At 36.6% G+C, this 23,835-nt stretch overlaps 1 protein-coding gene and 1 pseudogene across 1 annotated transcript; both read right to left on the reverse strand.

Annotated features, from left to right (window-relative positions):
* Positions 1-2,241: 2,241 nt before the first annotated feature.
* Positions 2,242-20,413, reverse strand: LOC145780240 (frizzled-2-like). The gene is made up of 13 exons (XM_082591943.1): positions 19,748-20,413; positions 17,451-17,605; positions 17,164-17,325; positions 16,637-16,748; positions 15,502-15,604; positions 14,442-14,624; positions 13,759-13,860; positions 12,944-13,062; positions 12,317-12,452; positions 11,916-12,042; positions 9,111-9,190; positions 8,301-8,432; positions 2,242-3,491 (listed from the first exon to the last, which is right to left on the reverse strand). Exons 1-13 carry the CDS (start codon positions 20,411-20,413, stop codon positions 3,232-3,234), a joined length of 2,337 nt encoding a protein of 778 aa, XP_082448069.1. The 3' UTR covers positions 2,242-3,231.
* LOC145780378 (U6 spliceosomal RNA) lies at positions 5,379-5,563 on the reverse strand (annotated as a pseudogene).
* Positions 20,414-23,835: the final 3,422 nt, after the last annotated feature.

Here is a 23,835-nt window from a genome sequence, read left to right on the forward strand (position 1 = left end):
TCCGGTTGTCTACTCTACTTATGACTTAAATTTGGTACTACCCATTACTCGAAATCGATCACTGGGTAGAGGCAATTATCGTAAAGTTTCTTGCCCAGAGAAACAACAGCAAGTACGGGTGGCTGGAGTCGAACATGCAGGCTCTCGACTGCAAGCCCAAGGCGCTAACCATTCGGCCACTGCTGCCGACTCCCCATTTGCCTGACTCCCCTTATATGCTGCCGACTGCTGCCGACTCCCTTCATATGCTCCCCAATTATGCCTTATGCTTACAGGTTATAGATATTAATAAGACACAACAATACAACAGGGCTGAGCATTAGGCTATAACAATAGGCTATATTTTACATATTTGCAAATAGTTTTAACAGTCAAACGTTTTCGGTTTAACTTAAGCCCTCATCAGAAATCTGAAAATATTTATAAAAATGCAATAAGTTTCAACTTCTTGAAGGTAAAATTCCATTAGGCTATAGGAAAAGGCAACTACCGTACATAAATAGCTACAGAAAAAAAAAATTGCAGCACAGGGAATGTGTTAGCCTGCAAGTGAATGGACGCGCCAGCAAATAATTGTTTGTTTAAATTTGGGTTGTAGCGTTTGATTAACAGTGCTTCCTGAATTTTGGTGCCAAATTGGGATTTGCCTTTGTGTAAAATTGTGAGTCAACAGAGAATTTTCGATCTGTGCAAAAAGAACACTCCATGATACAGTGGCGTAGCCAGAAAAAAAATTTGGGGGGAGCCAAATATTTGATGAATTGAAGAGAACGACAAAGTGTTTAATTTAAGACATCGCCACCTGATGTGCAGTGGCGTATCTTGGTGGGTTAAGCAAGGAAAGAAATAAAACTGATGGGGGGTTAGAGCGTGCCAAAGGCCTATTTTACAACCAAAAGGCATGAAACTGGTCACAGCGGCAAACCATAATCTCTTCGTGGGAAAATTGTAACGTAAGATTCCCGAATCCGTTCGTCTGTATGTAATGACCGAAAGAAACACTCCTTTGAAACCGTCTATTCAAAATTGTATTTCTGTAAAATTAGCCACCTGGCTGTCGAAATTTGGATGCAACACCGTACACCACTAAAACTTGTCACTACAACAAACTACTTAGATAAAAGACGGAAATTTTATCCAGCTGGCAAGCACTAAGCAATTAAGCAAACAGTTAAATATGCCTCCAACTTTCAAGCAACCATTTTACAAATGAGAGAATAATTTGCGATATCTCAAACTCACGTAAACAGTAACTGTGACGCAATAATGAAAGACATTGTCACGCAATTCAAACAGGTGTTCAAAGGTGGTGATGCAATGTTTCATCAGGTCTTACGAACGATGGTGCAATATTTGGACATTTTCTAGCAATTTCCATGACGTAAAATGCCAGCTAGGTTAAGTAGACCATAACGGTTTTTATATGACGTTTGATTTGGTGAAAATTGTCCGTAACAAAAACATCTACCGCCGCTAGACAAAGCACTGCCTCAGGTAGGCAACTCATTTATGTGGCCTGTCGTTAAAAAAACACAATAGGTCTAGATATATTTTCTGAGAGTAGCCTGACGTTAATTCTGCCACTTTGACAAAAGCTAAGTTATAGGCTAAGCCTAATTAAGATGCGGCGGTAAAAAGTAATATCAATTTATATTGACCACAACCTCTCAACATCAGATTTTTTGTATTTCGGAGAACCAGTGTAGGCCTACGCTAGCCCACAGGCCACAAGCGTAGGAAAAAGTTAGTTTTTGTGGGTGCGAGAAACTTCTTGCAGAAGTATAAATATAGCCTAATCAAATGCGCCCAAATCTTTTTTGCGACAAAGCATAGACCACCTGATTAAATATTCTACATTGCTCCTAACAGTCTGGTATAATTTTGATTATTTAGCAAAAAATCAAAAATAAGTTCAATTTTAATGAAATTTTTAAAACATGCTGAAAGTTTTTGCCCAAATTTTCGACTAATGAAATAGTTTGGAGGTGCCGTTACTTTTTATTTGACATGTGCATACTGTAATTATTTGAACAAAAATTCAAAAACAAATTCAATCTTAATGAAGTTTTTGAAACATGCTAAAATTTTTTGCCCAAATTTTCGACTAAATGCATCCCTGGCTCCTGCGCCTAGAGTTAAAATATTTTTACATAACCTTGCCTTTGTTTCGTTTTTAAAGCAATTAATCAACAGAGAATGGTAGGTAGAGTAGACAGTAAAGATTTTTTTTATTTTGTCCTTGCAATCACTCTTTCATACGAAAAATAATTTCATAAGAAAAACAGTAGCCTACGTATTTAAACAAGTGTATTGAAGATAAAGCCTATATAGCCTACTGTATTAGTTTCTTTGATCTGTGCGCACAGTGAAAAAATAGTTTTAAACTAAACTGATAAAACAAGCAATTTAGGCTAGGGCTAGGCCTACAATACATTCATTAACGTAACATGTTGGTTTAGCGTCGTTGCCTACCTTAGCCACATCGCTACCATAGTGTGGCATCTATAACACGTTTGACAATAAGTCAAATTACAACAGACCTATCTGCTGCCCACTGAGATACTGTACATAGGCTATATGCAATGACTCATTTATGATAAGCCCAATTGAAAGGCTTATCAAGGAAGAGGTAGACCAAATATAGTTTTGGTACGAAACATCACCAAACAGTGAATAAAAGTAGGCTACGGTACAACAAAGGTATCGCTGTTGTTCGCTCCATCTCAAGATGTAGTCTGGTGTCTGAGCCTAGTTCTTTTACCGACTCGAAGATCATGGGCCAGAGTCCAGACACATCAAAATCCTTTTATCTTTGGCTCTACGACCCCACAGCCCATTTTTCGCCTGGCATAAATTTTATTCAAAGCTACATAACTAAAGTTTTTTGACTATAAATTGTAGTAAATGAGAGCTTCTCAATCCATTCAGGTATGGTCTAAATTGCTACAGAGCATGCTACAGAGATAAAATTCTTTCTGGTATAGAATTTTTCAACATAACTGTGGAATCCAAACTTATTAGAGGCGGCGGCGGTTTCGGAACCACATTCGTGGGATAACTCTTATGGGCTCTATCTTGAGGCAAAAATGAAAGCTGCAACTTAGTGTTCTCTTGGTCTTGATTTTCTACTTGTTTACCACTAGTATGATTGATTTTACAAAATTCAATGTTAGTGTTTGTTTCAACCACAACCACTGTATCTTCAGAAGGCTTAAAATTTTTGTGTTTGGATTAAGGAAAAGCAACTTTATTGTTTCTATTCACAACAGGTGTGGACAAATTGTTTTCAGGTGAGATCCGTTCTCTTTTGTGACTGATGTTCTTGTTTTCTCTAACTATAGGTCTCATGAGTTTAGTCCCAGTAAAGTCAACCTGTTTGGTCTTGAGAGACTCACAACCAACAACACGTGGAATTTCAATGTCCATTACTGAAGTGTCATATTCAGTTGATTCATGTTCAGTACCGTTTTCGAATTGTGAAGAAATCCTTTCTGCAACATATCGCATCAATACATTATACCATCAATTTGAGATGTCATTATCAATAGAAGTTTATAATAACTAGAGTTAAGAGAGTTGTAGCAAAAGCACAAACATTGCATAAAGTATGCATGAAAGTATAAGCCACCTAATTAAACTAACCAATCGTGATATGGGATTATTCAAATTGAGATCAGGCTGCTAATAAGCAAACCCATTATTTTTAAAGAAATAACATGATTTGTGCACTTGGTAGAACAAAATTTCTCAACTCGTTTGAGTCAGCAGATCAATAGATCTAGTTGACAAGGTTGTGAAGTCGGAGTCTTGGAGTCCGAGTTCTTTTGGCGTCCTATCCTGAGTCGGAGTCGTATATTTTTTGCCCTTCATAGTCCTGGTCGAGCATGTGCATTGTGGATCCTCAGGCGAAAACAAGCGTCTAACACAGGGGTCACCAAATGGCGGCCCGCGGAAGGTATCAGCGTACAAGTATAACCAAAAATACTTTTCTTGAGGAGTTAAAGAGCACGAAGGCAAAAAATACTTTCCGGGAAGCATATTTTCGCACTGCATACGATTCCACCGACAGGGCCGTTGACAGGATTTCTCGGGCCCGGTAGGCTACCAATTTATTTTCGGGCCCCCTTCATGCACAATGTTATGAATATAAAGGTTGTGTACAAACTTTTATTGATGTGTTGTTAAAATGAGGATGACATATGCCGTTCAAAGTAGAAAATTAAGAGGAATATCATTTATATATATATTATTATATTTTCAAAGATTTGTTGCATCCACGAATTTCCCCAACTGCGCAATTACGCATTAGGAATTTCTTCGTAAATCGCGAAATCCTTGCTCTCAATCACGATCTTCGTCGGTATGTTTAAAATTGTTGGAGTTTGGTTTTGGTTTGAATGTTTATCCTCGGACTGACAAAGCCTTGATAAATTATTCCTGGTAGTTTCGCATACTTGTAGAGGCTCTTGACGCACGGCCGGTTACCAAGATTGGCAGAGTGAAGTTTCCAATTGTTGAAGTGTTGTTGCCGGGGAATTATTCCATCCATTAGGTGCTGTTGTATGGAGAGCAGTCCTGAAATGCGTTGCTCAAGCGCACACCCCGAGAGTCGAACCAGCGCCGTGTGATCTTGAGCCGGGCGCGTATCCGCTGAGCTAACGGGGCGGACAATCGGCTGAACTTAATTCTTTGTAAAGTAGACGCAAGTAGCTAGAAGTGATTACCACCAAAATATATATATTCAGAATTAAAGAGTGGGTAAAGAAAAATATTTCGTGTTTTCGAGAAAAAAATCGTGGTTAGGGAAATCACTATACCCGGAAAGGGCCCGGTACTTTACCATCTAACGGCTGAAGTGGCTGTTTTAACCTCTGATGGCAATTCCTTTAGATCTGATTATATTAAGATCTTGATAATGTTTGAAGTCGCGGGGATTCTTTTAAATCCGGGCCCCCTAAATATTCCGGGCCCGGTCCAAAAGTACCACCTAGACCCCCTGTCAACGCCCCTGTCCACCAACCTACCAATCAGATTATAGTTGTACGTGGGGGTTGCTTGAAGTTATTCCAATGCGATGTCCAGCCACACTGTTCCAGTGGTTGATTAAAACGTCTGTTTTCGAATTTCGAAATTGTCTGTGAGCATAGGGTTGCTTATTTTAAGTTTGCAAATGTCATGTAAACACTAGTGTGCGTTTCACCGTTATTTTGTTTCACGAGCAGTGTTCTCTTTATACAAGTTTTGTTGGAAAATTAGGTCGGTGTGCCAACTCAATTTATAATTAGTTAGCAAAATATTATATATGAATTTAAAGACTTTTTCTGATTGTATTATGAAAATATTTAGCTTAGTACTGCAAACTGTTTTTTTTTTTTTAAAGAAACATGGAACGCTTCACGATTTTGCGTGTCATCCTTGCGCAGGGGCCATGCTCAGTGGCGTAGCCAAGGGGGGGTTTTGGGGGTTACAACCCCCCCTTTGGCACACGTGTGACGTCACGATATTGAGAATGATGCTTTCAGTCTAAAAAAAATTGCCTAATTTTAAACAAAACTGCATTAAAAGATCGAGTTTTGCCAATACCAAACATCTCAGCCAGGAATTAGCAACAAGAAAACATAGAGATTGTGAAGAAAGGGGCGTTCTTCCCGGCTATCAGCACAAGGCTGAGCACTCACTAGTACAGCGAGCAGCTGCGATTCGCCAACCATAACGGTGTAGCTTCCACGCTAGCCATTCAGACCATCCAATCAACAATATGTTTCTCGGCAGCCGATTTGTAGCAAGAGTTGACAGCGATAGACACGTGTTTCGCCCATGAGGCTGGGCTCATCAGTATCGCACCGTATTCTGCCACAAATTTATTATGGTTGGCGAATCGCAGCTGCTCGCTGTACTAGTGAGTGCTCAGCCTTGTGCTGATAGCCGGGAAGAACGCCCCTTTCTTCACAATGTCCTCTGCCCTGGCGCCTGCTGGTTTTGTTGGCTCTTTCTTTGTTTCCACAAAGATAAGAGTTAAACTGACTGGTAAAGCGGTGGTCGAATAAATTTGTGGCAGAATACGGTGCGATACTGATGAGCCCAGCCTCATGGGCGAAACACGTGTCTATCGCTGTCAATTCTTGCTACAAATCGGCTGCCGAGAAACATATTGTTGATTGGATGGTCTGAATGGCTAGCGTGGAAGCTACACCGTTATGGTTGGCGAATCGCAGCTGCTCGCTGTACTAGTGAGTGCTCAGCCTTGTGCTGATAGCCGGGAAGAACGCCCCTTTCTTCACAATGTCCTCTGCCCTGGCGCCTGCTGGTTTTGTTGGCTTTTTCTTTGTTTCCACAAAGATAAGAGTTAAACTGACTGGTAAAGCGGTGGTCGAATAAATTTGTGGCAGAATACGGTGCGATACTGATGAGCCCAGCCTCATGGGCGAAACACGTGTCTATCGCTGTCAATTCTTGCTACAAATCGGCTGCCGAGAAACAAACATAGAGACTTAGCTTTATTTCCGAAAAATGCCAAAGAAAACATGATCTTATCCTTTTGCTATGCCACCAGACAGCACCATTTTACAGGAATATTCATACTCACATTCTTGTTGAAAATGCTCTCAGAATGCACCAAATTCAAAGCAATTTTTCAAAATTTTCTAGGGGAGGCCCCCCAGACCCCCCGCCGCTGGGTCGTCAAAACCCCCCCCTTTCAAAATTCCTGGCTACGCTACTGGCCATGCTAATCTTCTCTCTTTCGTTCCAATTTTAGTATATGTACTGCCAAAGCAAGTCCTGCAAAATGTTGTTAATCAACAATTCTTGCCACGCTGATAAGCACCGCAAGTGACAGTTGTCAATAATCAAAGAAAGACGGTTTATAGACTCTCACAAAAAGAATGAAAACCAGCTCATTGCTTTTTTAGAGGGAAGACTGTTCAAGAATTACGATAGAATTACAATTTTTCGGTGATTTCCACAAGCGTTTGTTTCATGGTTGCCTGGTTTCTTTTTTCCTGTTATTGGAGCCTATTTTTCGCTGATATGTTTGCAGGTCACTATTGTTGCCTATATTGCGATGTGTCAAACATTTCCTTGTTTACTGAAATTGCTAATTGCAAAATATCTTTTATGAAGCGAAGTGACAACTCCACTCTTGCTTGGCGATGAATATTCTGATTTTTTTGTTTGTCGTATCCAGGTTTACACCTGGTAGTTGAAGATTTAGATTAAGTGGACGGGAAGGCAAGGAAGCAATCTGGGTAAGAAATGCGTTCTTTTCTAGCATAAGAGTCAACCTACCTAACATTTTATTAGTGCGGCCCGCCACAGCTCTCCTTAGTGATAAAGTGGCCCACATGCAAAAAAGGTTGGTGACCCCTGGTCTAACACATTGCTTCACTGGACAAGGACTGATTCAGGTTTCAAATTCAATGAGCGCATTAAATAATAAAAACTAAAAAATGGTAGGTCTCCCCCATTGTTTTTCTGGAGGTGGAGCCGCCAATGCGGCCAAACTACTTTATAGCCTTATTCTAGGTACATCTGCTTCCAAACTTAATTGTCACTTAGTTTATAGTAATAGAAAATTTCTGTGGATCTGCTTGATAAGTCACAGTAGACCATTAGAAGGCCATAGACAATTAGACATCCAATAGAAACAGAGAATCTTTTGTTGTAGAACAATGAAATAAACTACAGCCTTAGCGACTCAGTAAGCTTATTTAGGGTAATAGCCTACATCTGTAGCCTCAGTATTTATTGTTACGTTAATATCTTAGTGAAAAATTTCAGGAAACGCTGTTAATCAAACGCTACAACCCAAATTTAACCAAAAAATTACTTGCGGAAGGGTGTCCATTCTCCTCAACATTTATTAGATGCATCACGTACCCTGTGGTGCAAATTCTTTAGTACCGGTAGTTACATAGTTGCCTTCTAATGTATTTGTTTTTCCGTCTGTCTATCTGTTTTTCACACTATTGCTTTTAATCACTGCGTATTTCTTGATGCTTATTGTCGGTTAGCTATAGCCTATAGTTACCTTCAAGAAGTTGAAATTTATTGCATTTTTATAAATATTTTCAGATTCCTGAGCTTAAGTTAAGCAGCTGAAAACGTTAGACTGTTGAAACTATTTGTAAATATAAATATGTAAAATATATTGTTACAATACTCAACCCTGTTGAATTGTTGTGTCTTACTTGTCTTTGGTATAAGAAAGCAAACCCCCTCCCGAAACTATGTTAGTAAGAAAAGCATTCTAAAAGAGCGTTTGATATTCATTTACTTTATAAACCAAACCTATATCTCACCGTGCAAAGGTCGTTTAGTGGAAACAAATAGAGCAGCTACCGATGCGGAAGATCCATGAAGATCATCATTTTGCATCTCACCAAATATTAGGTCAGATGGATTTAGCTTTTCTTCTAACTTGGCTTGAAGATCTGTGACATCATTATTGTTCTGTAACGTGCAAACTAACACCTGACTAACACTTTCTTACAAACACAATATTAGGCCTAATAGTGAAGGTTTATATGGCCTACTGATGACGCAAGTTTATGATAAGCTTTTATCTGAATGTTTCGTTTGTGTCAAAACCAAAACTATCGATTTACGGATTACCGTTTCTGGAAATGACGTTTCCATAAAAAAAAAAATTATATGTGTTTTTAATAAAAGGGTAAACCCTAGCCTACTGTTGTAGTGGAATATTCAGTTCAGTTGTTTTTTATTTCTGACCATCATATCAAAAACAATACACGTCAACATAGCAAAGGTCGAGAAAATAGTAGAAGCGACAAAACGCGAAGGTTAAAACGTGCTTGTGACCGAAGTAAGTTATTGAGTTGAAAGAAATTTGACATGGTCGATTGGTCGCAACACCTTCAGAAAAATTTAAGATATAAAGGGAAAATAAAAAAAATAAAATGTTGCAAAAAAAAATAAATAATAAACAAAAACAAATAAACAACATATATTTAGGCTATATCTTTATTAGCCCACATAGCTTTAGCTGATATATTTAAGATTTGTATGGACAGTTGCTATGAAGATCTGTCATGGTGCGTTATCAAAACTCACAAAACTTAGCCCACCCAAAACCCACTTAGCCTACTCACCACGAGCATGCGGACCATTGGAGTCGGTCAACAAACGGGTTTGCGTTAGATCCAAAGCATGTCCCTTGAAAAACTTTTTTCTGTGACGATAAGAGTTAATGAAAAATTTACACGGGCAGGCCAATAAACAAAAAAGAAAAAAAGGAGAAATGATCTAATCAGAAACACGTATTTTCGGTTAGTAGGTTACCACGTATTTGATCGTAGGCAGTGTTGGGCGCGATAACTCATTTTTCAGATAATCGATAAACGAAAAATGCCTAAAGCGATAACGATAAATCAAAAAAAAGTTAAGCGATAACGATAAACGATAAATTATCGCCGATAATGTCCGATAACGATAAATCTTTTTTCTTGATTAGCGCTGCCCCATCCCATGCAGCACGAACTGTTTTCATCAACATGACGAAAAATCGAACATAATATACCGTAAAGGAACAAAACTTTTTGTAAGTTATGTATGAATAGAATCGCAATAGCGGCAGTGGGTATCGAATCTTCAACCTCTTGATCCAGAATCAAACCACTGAGGTAACCGCCGTGCTTATAATTATACCGTCAGATACCAGTTGGATGCTTTTATCAATTGAGTTACACTGCCGCTTACGTGCAGTAAGCAAAATAATTAAATCAAATGAAAATACCATAAAAAATTCCAAACTTTGTATTTTGCTTTCTGCTTAAAGGGCTGTTTAGTGTTTACAGCAAAGTCAGCAATAATTGAAAAAATTCCCAAAAACGCAAAATGCTTGAAAATTTATCAGTAATCTGAAGTGTTATTGGTAGTAAAAATGTGCATACTGTGAAATCCATCAAGCTTGTCAAATTAGTCGTGTTTGTTTAAGAACAATAACATAATTATCGTAATTTACTGATAATTTCAGATAATTTTTTTTTGTTTTCTTTGTGAACACCATCATTAAAGCAATGGCAGAACGCTGAGTTGTTGAGATAAGAATTACAATGTAGGCACTGTATTAGTGGGAATAAAAATATTTGATTGAGGTAGGCTATGTCGCATAGGTAGGCTACAGTAAATGAGAAAGGTTATACAACTTAGGCCTATACTGTATTTAGCATAATTTTACCACGCAACTCGATCCGCCTATTGTCATGCAAAAACTACTACAAGATGCAAAAAATGTGATGTCGGTCTGCATGTTAAATGCTTCAAGCAATATCATATTCCGCAATGACTTGTTTCAGTGATGTTGTGTTACTTTGCTAACTTTCATCTTCATATTTTTTGAACTTTCATTTCAATAAAATGCTCGATGACAATAATGACATGACAAGACATTTCCCATTTGTCACTTTGAGCGATAAGTAAAATGTAATAACGCTTGCATTACGCACAAGAAACTTGTGAAATTTGATAACGGATTTGCCTAGCGTCTTATATACAGGACGGCTTTTTTCTCAAAAAGTACAAACACAATTGGGAAAAAAATAATTGTGATATGTTTCTTAGGTCATAATTACGCAATATTTAAATTTTCCGAAATTTTTTTTAAGTACTTTCACTTTCGGCACAAATGGGTTAACTTTTTAAGTTAAATGGCACTTATGCATTCGGTTATTATTTTTGGATTAAAGTTATATCGCCAAGCTAGAAAAAAATCGATCTTACAGTCTATAACCGATCTTGTGTTGTTATTGTGTGTGAATTTTGTCTTTTAATCTGAGTTTGTGACGTAACCGCACGTCTCAAGGCAAGTTCTTGCAATTTTAGTTAATCTACTCATCTAAAGATTTAATGCGCTTAAAACAGTAAGTTTCAAGTTTTGACGAGAGAGATTTTATTTTTTTACCACAATTACTAAAAACTAACACTTCCAACGAAAAAAGAAAACACAAGAATAAAATAGTTGATCGTGAGGTGGCGCGAAAGACCATGTTTCCGATGTAAAAGCGGCCTCGTATTGCGACACTCACAAACCACTTGCCAATTTCTTTCGCTTCGCTTCAAAGGAAGTTGTTCCGCCTGTGCGCTTACATTTTAATTGTAAAATTCACTCGCGATTGCCCATTGCAGCAAAACAACAAGAGACTTGTTGCATGCATTTCATTGCATTGCAATTTGCAACTCTAAAAATTATTGTGTTGTCAGGGCCGTCGCTGCAGGGGGGGCGTGCCCCCTCCCCTGATAACGACCTGTGCACACACACTTCAGGCACTGAAGAAGAACTGGTTTTAATTTTAGTTTCATTAACTAGGTGGCCAGTAAAAATATTACTTTTCATCATCTTTCCACTTGCGTGTTGATCCGAAATAAAATTTATCGGCGATTAATTATCGGCGATAATCAAATATTGCCTTTGGCGATAACGATAACTGAAAAAATAATTGAGCGATAACGATAAGCGATAAAAATTTATCGCCGATAATTATCGCCGATGAATTATCGCCGATAATGCCCATCACTGATCGTAGGCTACACTAGATCTGTTAACCCAAGTTAACCGACACGCAAAAAATTGTCAAAGACCTAGCCTATGTGGAAAGTTTATGAAGTGTAAAAAACACAATCTTCAGAAGTTTCCTTTTCTGCATCTACGCTGAGTAAGCTACTTTACATCCAACCATACCACAACATAAATGTCGCATCTGTCAGCATTTGCATTAGCCTAAATGTAGACTTATAGTAGTCAAACTAGTCATTTCAAACCTTAAGTCCTATTTTTTATAAAATAACTAAATAGAAATACAAATACAGTAGTAGGCAGTGCATTATTTAAAGACACTGCATAGCTACTGCCTACTGTATGAAAAGAACCAATATCGCTCACATAGGCTATTCTATACCTGGTAAGAACATTCTTCCATGACAGAATGGTTTTGTGATTGGCTGCCCAGAAAAATGGAGGTAAGGCCAGTACCAAAGTCATCGTGTACTTGATGTAAAATAGAAAACTTGCAGGATGTTGAGAATCTTTATTTAAACCAGATTTTAGTAAACACTCCAATCAATAATAGAAAATATAAGGTTGGCTGCAGTAGGCCTAGGCTACGTTACAAAGCACTCTATTTATAGCCCTTCAATGGTGTATTGTGGAATGCAGTGTTAAGGCTGCGTATAAACAGTAAACGGTATAAGCAGGGTAAAATAAAACTAAATATCAAGTTTTTTTTATTTTGCTCAATCAAAACACAACTAGCTTACCGTACTTTTTTTTAATGTTAAGCAAGTTATACAGCAGGCCTACCTGCAGTAAACACTTGAACAGAATGAGTGCTGGAAGGGCATGGAATGCCATAGTCAGCACAGGACTTTGTAAACCATGTTGCCTCCCAAGATGTTCGTTTCATGTCTTCTACTATGTAAACGGCTATCAACGCAATCTTGCATCAAAAATACGTTAAAACATATAGAAATCTATTAGCATAGACTATTATTATTTTTTAGTTATTTAAGTTTAGACAGGATTTAAATGCATTAGGCTACTGTGAAGCATATATCAACTGCATTTCAATGTCTTTATATAATATATATTATAATAGGCTATATTATTATTATATTAGCCTATAATAATAGGCTAAACTTTATTCCAGCCTGTTCTACAAAATAAAGTTCCAATCAAAACTTTGTGGTATGCATTTAGCCTCGTGCTGCCAGTGCTGGACGAGTGTTCAATTAATTCATTAATGAAACTAGGGATTTCTGGTATCCCTGAATGAAACTAAAACACTTTAAAAATATTGTTTGTTCGTAACCAAGGCAAGTAGGCTATGCCCTAACAATATTTTACACTTCGTATTTTCAATTATAATACTTTAATTTAAAAAAAAAAAAAAAAAAAAAAAACATATATCCATGTTTAGAAAAAATTTACCTCCGGTAAAATATAAAGAAAGCTGAATACTCCAATTCGAAGCATTAATTTAGATAGTTTTTGTTTATTTTCAGCATCTCCATATAATTTCTTGCGCACTTGATTCAGGAAAATAAAACCTTAAAACAAAATTATTGTTGAAACTCTATAAGTAATGTAGTTCACTGTCAACTTCACACCATAAAAAAGTATAGTAAAACAATTTCTCTTTTGCAATGCTTCATTTTTGAATTTTAATTACTAATAATAAAAATTTAAACAGTTTTATGACACGAGGATTTATATTAAAAGTTTAAAAAAATGTTCAACATATCTACAATCCTGTCAAATATCAGTAGGCTATGGCAGTAAGCTAGGTATCCTACACTTCGAAAAGCACAAACACATAACCTACTGTATGCACATTGCACATACGTACTACGTAGCCTACATACTCTGTGGGGGTACCTTTTGGGCCTAACGCACTAAATTTTTATTTTAGTAATTCTAATTTGCTACATAGCCAAAGTTACAAAGACCTATACTACCAGGTAAATTCAATAGTAGCAGAAAGCTTTAAAAGCAGCATAGGCTACGGTAGACACGGTGAGCACATCATAAGGCGGTATAGCCTACCATCGTATAAGATTTAGGGCTGTTCAAAGTAAAGCATTTCCAAATAAATTTCAAAAGATTTAGTGCTGATGAAAATTTTGTTGTCATTGAATTACTTTGTGAAAAAACGTGTTTCATTTCAAGCAGCTCTTCACTAAAAATTTAGTTTGCTTCATTTTGATCAAATGCTTAGTAATTTTTGATACATTTTCATTTCTTACCTACTAGTAGATTGCAAATTCCGATGAACAGATAGACACTCTTTGGCAATAGAAGAAGATAACGTAATGCATCTCTGTCGTACAGCCCAACAAAACATACTCCTGAAATGTAAACACAATTAAATTTAGATGCCATTGCCTCTACATTCCCAGACGTAGAAACAGAGATTGATTTTGACCTTTTTTTCGACCGGAGTTTCAGCCAAACTTATAATTTTATGATCGGAAATTCTGGTGTAGAAATCCAACATATTGCGTTAAAACGAGGCTAAAACAAGCATACAGCCATGAAAAATTATGCTCAAATAGCCTACAAAGTGTGTGTGGTAAAACAAAACTATGCTTGGGCCACAAAATACGTTTATGCCAAAAAAACAAAAACAAAATGAGATTAAATTTGTCAACAAATTCTGAGGGCAAGCCTCGAGACCCCAAACTACGTTATTTGATTTTTTGGACTCAGATTTTGCATTGTTCATTCTCTCTTTAAAAATAATGCTTTGCTTAGGCCTATTAGAACTTTGTGCCTTTCACAGTTTTTTAGGTTCGCTGCCACTGCATGCGTTTGATTTTGCACATTTAGCCTACACACCACATGCTTTAAAGTATAGGCTATGCACAAGCAAAAAAATCGATAACAAAGTAACTAAAACATGTAGTTTCTCTGTTTATTAAATTCAAACCTGATATGTTGTCTCCTTCGATTTTATTCAATATGAAAACAACGAGCGTTTGTAGTGCAGGCAAGCCCCAAGCAACAACATGGTAGTGGAGTCGTTGCCTTTCTATGGGCTCGCTTCCCCAACTGAAACCAGCCGCTAAAAGCCAAGTTGTCGTCAAAATAACCCACCAAATTGTTCCACTCACTGTAAAAATCTTAAATTTACAAGTTATCCATCTGTTGTAAAAGCCATCAAAACACTTGTTTTGTTTTCATATCGTGCTAGTGGTTAAGAGTTCTTAATTTGAAAGTTTGGGTCAAAGGCTATTTGTACAAATATGTTAACGATATATTTAGAAATGCTTTTTTTATTTCATGTCGACGCAAAAGTTTTTTTTACCTGCGTTTTGTTTTATTTTGCGTCGACATGCATTTTTTAGTGTTGTTTTTTAACCCGAGCACATTCATTTTGTTTTATCTATGCACAAAAAACCTGAATAACCTAACCCAGTTCGAGTGCAGGTTGCGCTGCTACGACCAAGGATAAAGAACTTTAGACTAGAGGGAGATGTTTGGTCTTCTACTAAAGCTACGTGTCTGCTGGAGTACTATAGTTGTCATTATCGCTTTGAATGTGGAGACAAATTAACTATTCTATGACATTTAAATAACAGTTTTAAACGATTGAAAGGTCAAAATAAACCGTGATATTTTAGATTAAAAGCAAATCTGATGTCAAGCAGTATTTGATCTGATAGCAATCACCAACTTACAATAAGGCAATAGGCCCATGTAATAGTTGTCATACTGGATTATCATTCAGTGACAGCACTTTGAAATTGAAAAACTTATCCAATGTGTCACGAACCTAATGTAGCCTATCATGAAGAAGTAAGCCAAATCCTGATTGGAAACATTTGAAAATTTAAGATGACATAGTCTACTTACAAATTACAATCATGAGTTTACCAGTGTATAAAGATATTACCAAATAAGTAAACACATAAAAATCATGAACTTCTGTTAAATTTTTTTAGTTAACACCTTGAAAACTTCATATCAATGAGTTGGCTACAGCCTACTTGTAAAATAATAGAGTCCCATGAAGATGATGGAACACAATCGATTTGTTGCTCCTTCAGCAACGACGAATCCTTGGACGATTTCATTGTTTGCATCAACCACCTGTTTAAATGAAGTGAAAAGTACAATACGCAAATAAGGAGTTATCCTTTTAAAGACTGTCTATTGGCATGTAGGCTAAGACTTTAATAAAACAAAGCTTCATTCTCTTAAAGGATTTGCGACATGTGGTTGCCTACCTTCCTTACCGGGTATACTCTTCATCAAAGCAACTTTGAGGCAAGCTTACTTGTACACGAGCCAAAAGGTCAAATATGGCTTTTAATTTCCAGCTTAACCTTGTCTAGCATCAGTTCATAACATCTTTCATAACATCTTCATCATAACATCAGTTCATCATAACGTTCATAACATCTTTTAATAAGAAATTGATAAAGTCAGGTGTTTTTTCGACAGCTTTAAAAACAGTTCATCATCAGTTCTTCATCATAACATCAGTTCATCATAACGTTCATAACATCTTTTAATAAGAAATTGATAAAGTCAGGTGTTTTTTCGACAGCTTTAAAAACGCAGTAAATGCAAGCTGCGCTTGAACGCATTGGTGCAAAACATGATAATTGTAGTGTTGAACTTTTTGTATTAGCAACTAGGCTAAGCTGTTGCAGTCAACCTGTCTCAACTCTCAACATAACATACAATAGCTTGTGTATTATTAATTGTAGCTATTGTACAAGGAATAAAAATACTTTGAAATGATTTCAGAAACCCAAAATTGTCAAACCCTCGCACAGTTGGTGAAAACCTCTTTTTCACATTAGCCTACACTTACATTATGATTGATTGTCTGTAGACGTAAAATGAATGTAGAAAGAGAGGATTTTTTAAATGGATGATTTAATAAGTGACAAACAAAGTGTCGTAATATCATATAACCTATTCCAACTTTAGGTAATCGCTTGGTAAAAGTATGCCATCCGCTTTAATGAGAGAATGCAGTTCAATGTCAAAGCCCCTTGTTTATGGTTAAAGGCCCACAGTGAAATTTTATGCTGAATAATTTATCACAAAGAAAATTTTAAAGTAACTTATAAAACTACGATATCCTTTTATTGAAGTGAAAACGATAGTTACCTTGCCACTGCAAGCTGCGCTATCTCCCAAAGCGAAACCCACAAGAAAAGTAAACAAAACGATGAGGTAGCAAAGTGCATAGAACAAGATCGGTCGCTCTGGATACCGAAACCTGGTGAAAAAGAAGAAAACGTAAAACACTCTACAACATATCTTTGTAGGAATTTGATAAAGCGACTAAACATCTTAACTTCCCATTGCTACTGCTTATGCATATTAGTCTTTGTTGTCTTTTCTATTGATGTGAATTTGTCTTCAAAATTATTAACAAAAGTCATTACCATTATTGAAATTTAGAAAAAGGAGATAACAAAATTTTTGACAAGTGCTTAGCTTATGCTACATGGTCACGTTAACTAGGCTTTAAATGCTTGTGCCACCTAAATCTTTTTTTATAAATGCGTTTATAAAAATGTGATCTCTTTAATCGTAATCATTCATAAATAATTCCAGCACTCAAAACATCTTTTACAGCATAATAAGCTTCAGTGTAACTTCACAATAGCAACTTATTTGTTTTTTCTTACCTTTGAGAGTCAATAGAAAATGTGAGTAAAGTGAAAGATGTGACAACAATACAAATAGTAGCGAGGATGAATATAAAGTAACGAATTGTCTCCAGCTGGTTGCCTTTTAAATATATATTTGGGCAAGGGGCTGCACAATTTGGCAATCCCATAAATGAGTACCTGCAAAATACAAATTTCGGAGAAGGCTTTTAATGGAATAGGACAGATCGAAATGCTGATAAGTTGTCAAAACTCAAGGTTTACACACAGTGGATCCAATTGAACACAAGATTCCATGAACTGACCCGTGATGCTCATGAGGTGTACGCATCTCTGCTGGACAAGACATGTCAAGTTCAAGATTTGGGAGGGGATTGATTGGTTTCGCGTTTTCTTCAAGTTTTTCTAGTCGCCGAAGACTTTCTATAACGACGTCATGTTCTGATGGAGGTATACAAACCTAAACGTTCACATTTAAAAAAATTATATTGAAAAAGTTAGCTTCAAAAACGTACTCTTATAGGCCCTATATGTCGTTTCATGAAGTTTTCAAAAATGGATGCTAACGTAACTATCAGCTAAATTCCTACTGACAGAGTAAAAAAAGAGAAAATATTTTTAGAATAGATTGTGCTGTGCGACAACATTCAGAATCCCCAACCAGCAAATTAGTCATTTTTTACATTGATTCAACGTCTTAAAATGTTAAATCAAAATAAAAAGGAATTGATTTGCTGACTGGTTAATTGATGAAGGCAAAAATGCGAAATTTTGACGCAGGGCCGGTTACTGAAATAAGCAAAGTTAAGTTTTCCGATTGTTGAAGTGTTGCTGCAGAGGAATTATTCCACCCACCGCTGAATGGAGAGCAGTCCTGAAAATGCACACACCAACACACTCAAGCGCACACCCCCAAAGCCGAACTAGCGCCGCGCGATCTTGAGTCGGGCGCGTAACCACTGAGCTAACCGGGTGGACGAAAATAAATGGGCCAAAACCTTGTTCTGTAGATTACACATAAAGTTAAAATGTAACTTATTCCCTAAACAGTAGGCTATTCCTGTCAGTTAGATCAGTGATGGGCATTATTTGGGCATTATATTATGTGATCGGCGATAATTTACCGGCGATAATTATCGGCGATAAATTTTTATCGCCTATCGATATCGCTCAATTATTTTTTCAGTTATCGTTTATCGCTATCGCCAAAGGCAATATTTGATTATCGCCGATAATCGCTGATAAATTTTATTTCGGATCAACACACAAGTGGAAAAACCATGAAAAGTGATATTTTTACTAGCCACCTAGTTAATGAAACTAAAATTGAAACCAGTTCTTCTTCAGTGCCTGAAGTGTGTGTGCACAGGTCGTTGTCAGGGGAGGGGGCACGCCCCCCCCCCTGCAGCGACGGTCCTGACAACACAATAATTATTAAAGTTGCAAATTGCAATGCAATGAAATGCATATGTAGGGACCCGTGATGAATGTCTATTGTTTTTAACTTTCTACAAAATAGAATTCTCCCATAATATTTGCGTTTCTTAGGAAGCTCACTTGTTTGAGCAAAAGTGGTTGATGGATCGTTTTCTACGCAATGACCCAACCGCAGTTTTTACCAGGATTCTGTTCTATAGCGATTAATGGCTCAATTTTCTCCGTTTTAGTAAAACGTTGCATTATGACGTAAAATCATTATGACGTAAAAACTTTGTAACGCCAGCAGCGTATCTGCTGTCTTCAGGGGAATAAACATTTATTACAAATAAAAACGTAAAACCCCTGCACATGCAACAATTCTCTTGTTGTTTTGCTTCAATCGGCAATCGCGAGTGAATTTTACAATTAAAATGTAAGCGCACAGGCGACTTTGCTGTAAACAGCCCTTTAAGCAGAAAGCAAAATACAAAGTTTGGAATTTTTTATGGTACAGTATTTTCATTTGATTTAATTATTTTGCCTACTGCACGTGAGCGGCAGTGTAACTCAATTGATAAAAGCATCCAACTGATATCTGAAAGTATAACTATAAGCACGGAGGTTACCTCAGTAGGCTCAGTGGTTTGATTCTGGATCAAGAGGTTGAAGGTTCGATACCCACTGCCGCTGTTGCGATTCTATTCATGCTTAACCTACAAAAAGGTTTGTCCCTTTACAGTAGCCTATATTATGTTCGATTTTTCGTCATGTTGATGAAAACAGTTCGTGCTGCATGCGATGGGGCAGCGCTAATCAAGAAAAAAAAATTATCGTTATCGGCGATAATTTTATCGTTATCGCTTAACTTTTTTTTGATTTATCGTTTATCGTTATCGCTTTAGGCATTTTTCGTTTATCGATTATCGTTATTGCTTAACTGAAAAATGAGTTATCGCGCCCAACACTGTACAGTTACTGCAGTACAAAGTTTTACAGGCTACCGGAAGTGTTGTTGAAAATACATAGGCCTATCGAATACGATAAGTATACAGCACAATAATGAAATAAACTTGAGTAGATTTATAAAAAAAAGTTATTATCTCGATTTACACGGTGAGTGAAAAAACATTTTAATGCATAGCAAACATTGTTCAACGCCAGTTACAAAAAATATCAAACGTACATTTCCGTCATCCAGTAAAGCCTCCATCCACATAACTGATCTTTGGCGGCTGATAAAAAGGGTCTTGTCTTGGATTGCTTCATAACTTAAACTTGTTTCGCGATTTCTTTTTGGATTGGAAGATGGGAAATAATCACAATGAAGTCGTTCTGGCCATTCTATGCTGAACATTTCAGCTACTTTTTTGCAGTCATTTTTCACAGTTTCACACAATTCTCTGCAGGGTGGGACAACTCCTTTGCTGGTACAAACCGGAGAATGCACAGAACACAAAAACAGTTCGATAAATTTTGAGCATTTTGTTGATATGAGGGGACGAAGGGCGTTCAGTGACGAAAGAGCGTCTTTTTCTGATTTGTCGTCTGCGAAAGTCGGGTAGGTTGTAACGTTATAACGCCATGGTAATACATCAACATCCTTTCTACCCTCTTTCTCTTTCAAACTCCCACGCTTAGAAATAGTTGAACCAAATTTCTTTGCTGATAAATGATCCAATGAAATTATGTTCGAGGTACCGGAACAAATGCCCGATGTTACTGGGTAGCATGTCGGATGTAATGATGCCGAACCAGCAGAAGCAAGATTTAAAAATATCAACATTAAGCTAGTACACAGTGCTATATCCACGGTTAGCCACATTGTCAAAAGCTGCAGTAGAACATTCATGATTAAGCTCACACAATCTTTGGATCACTTTGAACAACTAGATTAAGGTCATTTCAAAATGGCATAAAAGTTGTTGGTGGTTGGACTAGCTGCATGTGTTCAGTAGCTGCGATGTTGGAAGTTTGCGTTGCATTGATATACCGTACAGTAGGCTAACAGAAAGAAAAAGTTTTTTAAGTGATCATTGCAAGATTAATTATCTTTTTATGAAATCAAAAGACACATTTCCAACAATGAACAACATAGAAATTTTACAGTAATTTGTGATCAAAAAGCAGCATTTAATCGCAATGCTATTGTAACCTATACGATAAAAAATGCTTGCTTTAATGCAGGGGTCATCAATCTTTTGACCCCAGCTTTAAACCTTAAGCTAGTTGTGTTCGTTGCGACCAGATCTATGTTTGGTGGCAGTTATAGAATAAGCAAACGAAAAGACAAGAAAGTCAATCTTTGTTTCCACTTTCAAGAATAAGTCATATTTTTTTCTTGCCATTCGACTGCTGCCTTCGTACATTGAAGAGCAAGCATTCAGTCTTTCGATTTCAGTTTAGTAGCTGTTTCTGCAATTACATCTTTAATTGTTAGGAATGTTTCAAATATTGCTGTTGCTACAATCAGTACGGTAAGCTTATAATTACAATAATGCAAAAAGTTAATAAGCATCACTGCCTACTGCAGGCTCATACTCAATTGAATATGACTATTGAATACCTTGCACAAAACCTCTTCACTTTCAAAGAGGGCTATTCAAATACTTTTGTGAGAAACATTTTTCTTGTTTTAACATTTGTTGACGCAGGGCCGTTGAGAGGATAATTTGGGCCCGGTACCAATAAAACCTTTGAGTCCCAAATCAGAAAAGTCTTTAAGAAAAACGCATTACACAAGCCAACACACTTTTTGTGTCAGCATAGTAAATGTCATTCTAGGGTATATTTTGGGTGCTGAATTCAAAAATCACATCAGATTTTTTGTATCACATCAGGATTTTATGATATCTGGGTGCTGTTTTGGTAAAAATGGGTAAAATCGACTCCTGATCTGTATTGGTAGACTATGGCGTTTCATGGAATTTGAACCCTTTTTTGTCAACAAGGTCTGTGATAAAGTCTAAATTCATCACGATAAAGTCTACACAAGATATACAAACATAATATTAATGAAAACATTGAGGTATTTCAAGACCTGTTTTATTTATTTTATTTTTTTTATTGTATTGAAGTGTGGTAACTTGAACCTAGTTCTTCAAAGTTTATCTGCTAACACTAAACGTTCAACGTCATTTTTTTTTACAATAGTAGGCTACATTGTTACTTTTTTCGTGTTAAGAAGTAGGTTTGATGGCTGTGCAAATCCCCAATACATATTTTAAACCTTTTGGTTTTGCCATCTTTTCCTTTTGTTGGTGCTACAGTTGCGTGTTTGTAATGTCATTCGTTATTATGTTTGCGCAAGCAAAGAAAAATAAAATTGAAGAAATTGAATAGAATAGACACATAAAAATAGGTTCAATTCTACAGAAAAAAGAAAATTCACATGCACATTTGGGAAACGTTACTCTGGACAAACTTTCGCTTGCATGATTTTTGTGAATGTTGTGAGTGGATTTAAGATTTCCATTGATCTATCGTCTTAGGTTTTCCACACATGTTTTACATGCAGCATGTGTGGAGCCCATGATTTGTCCTGATCACCCAGGCGAATTTTAAAGTATGTAAGATATGCTTGTTTCACAAAACTTATTATGGTTTGCCTTTGGTTAGGAACAGTAGCCTATAACTGCTACATATGTAACAAAGAACATCAGGGTCATTTTCACACTTTTTTGAAGATGTCATTCTGCTATACTTATTCACACCACAAACAGAATTAACACCTTGCGAATATGAAAAAATCTGAGTACATGAAAATTGAAATAAGAATGAGTCATAGACAAGTTTCACATGCGCTTAAATCTCCACGTTCAGCGAAAAAGATAAAACCGATGTTATATAGGCTATCAAAAAGTAGAATGGTACTAAGCATTCAGGCGAAAGTGAATGTAACCCTGCCTGTAAGGGGTGGTTTATGGAAAGTTCTCAGAAGGTACATAAGTTAGATGGTCTACCATAGACAGATGGTCCACTAGCCAGATGGTCTAGGTGACTCGTTTGACCAGTGGACCATCTAGCTAGGGGGGCTTCTGACTAGTGTACCTTCTGAAGGTAGGTCGGTCACTCCAATGGTCATGGTGTCATCATACATCTCCAAATGTTACAAAATAAAATCATTTCCATGAATATGACAAGTTTTGAAACACTTTTGGCTCATAAGGTCTTTATTAAACGGTAACAAAAAGAGAAAATTCGGCCAAAAACCCAATATTATGAGAAAAAGTATCATGCAAAAATCTCAAAAACCTGATGTGATGGATGAAATCTGATGTGATTTTTGAAGTCAGCAGCCTCAATATACCCCAAATCACATCTTACATTGCAGACACAAATTTTTTTATCTTTTTTGTTGGCCTGTGTTATATATACCCCTACAAAATACGCGGTGGTTTCTTCAAGTTTCCGGGCCGTTTGGAAAGGTTACGAGCCTTTAAAATCATCCCGGATCCTAGGTTACCTCCTAGACCCCCTGTCAACGCTATTGTTTGTTGGTGATAATTTTAGGCAAATTTTTTTAGAAATTAACTTTCCTGTCTATCATAAATTTTTGAAAAAAATATGATTGTTTAATCAACTTGTAGGCTGCAATATCAAACTGGCTTCCTGCTATTGAGTAAAGATTCAACAGTATCTTAACCATTAATTTACCCTTCTTACAACATACCATGTCATGATATTTATACAGTAGAAAAAAACCATCCTGTGAAATGTGAACTGAGAACTGGTATCGTTTTTAATGTTTATCTCAACCTGACTGAAATGGTTTGTGATGCGTAATATTGTAATTGCCAAGATGCTCAACAAGTTTTAAAGAAAAGATTCTCGTTGTTAGTCGTTGCGATCTTTTGTTTTGTCGTTTAGTAGATAATAAGATTATAACTGAATCGGTCTAGTTGCTGTCTTTTCACGTTTCATTAACGTGCAGTTGATGAAATTCGATGACAAAACAAGCTACAACTGAAATACAAAGCTGAGAAGTTAACTGGAAACGAATCAATGAATAGAAAATACTTAACATTCCAAAACGTCCTTTTCAGTTTGTTGAAAACAAAACTAAAGTAAAACGTGAAATAATTGTATCAATTAACACGCCGAATGTCTTGTAGCCTACAAAGATTTCTTAACAAGCTGTTTTGTGAATAAATTTGTTTTGAGATACTCCTGTTTGAAAACTTTACTTTTAAACACTGTTGTTAACCATAACTACCAATGTAAAACATTTTTTTGAGAGTCTGTCATATCAGTCATCAACACAAGTCTGGAAGT

Source organism: Aplidium turbinatum, chromosome 11 (genome assembly GCF_918807975.1).
Source record: "Aplidium turbinatum chromosome 11, kaAplTurb1.1, whole genome shotgun sequence".
NCBI classification, from domain to species: domain Eukaryota; kingdom Metazoa; phylum Chordata; class Ascidiacea; order Aplousobranchia; family Polyclinidae; genus Aplidium; species Aplidium turbinatum.

Excerpts from the sequence above, each read along its gene's own strand:
- LOC145780240 (XM_082591943.1), bottom strand. The coding sequence starts at position 20,413 with ATGAATGTTCTACTGCAGCTTTTGACAATGTGGCTAACCGTGGATATA. Across the intron at positions 17,326-17,450 it reads ACACCTCATGAGCATCACGG|GTACTCATTTATGGGATTGC; the intron begins GTCAGTTCATGG and ends TGTATTTTGCAG. Across the intron at positions 9,191-11,915 it reads TGGAAGAATGTTCTTACCAG|AAAAAAGTTTTTCAAGGGAC; the intron begins GTATAGAATAGC and ends TTATCGTCACAG.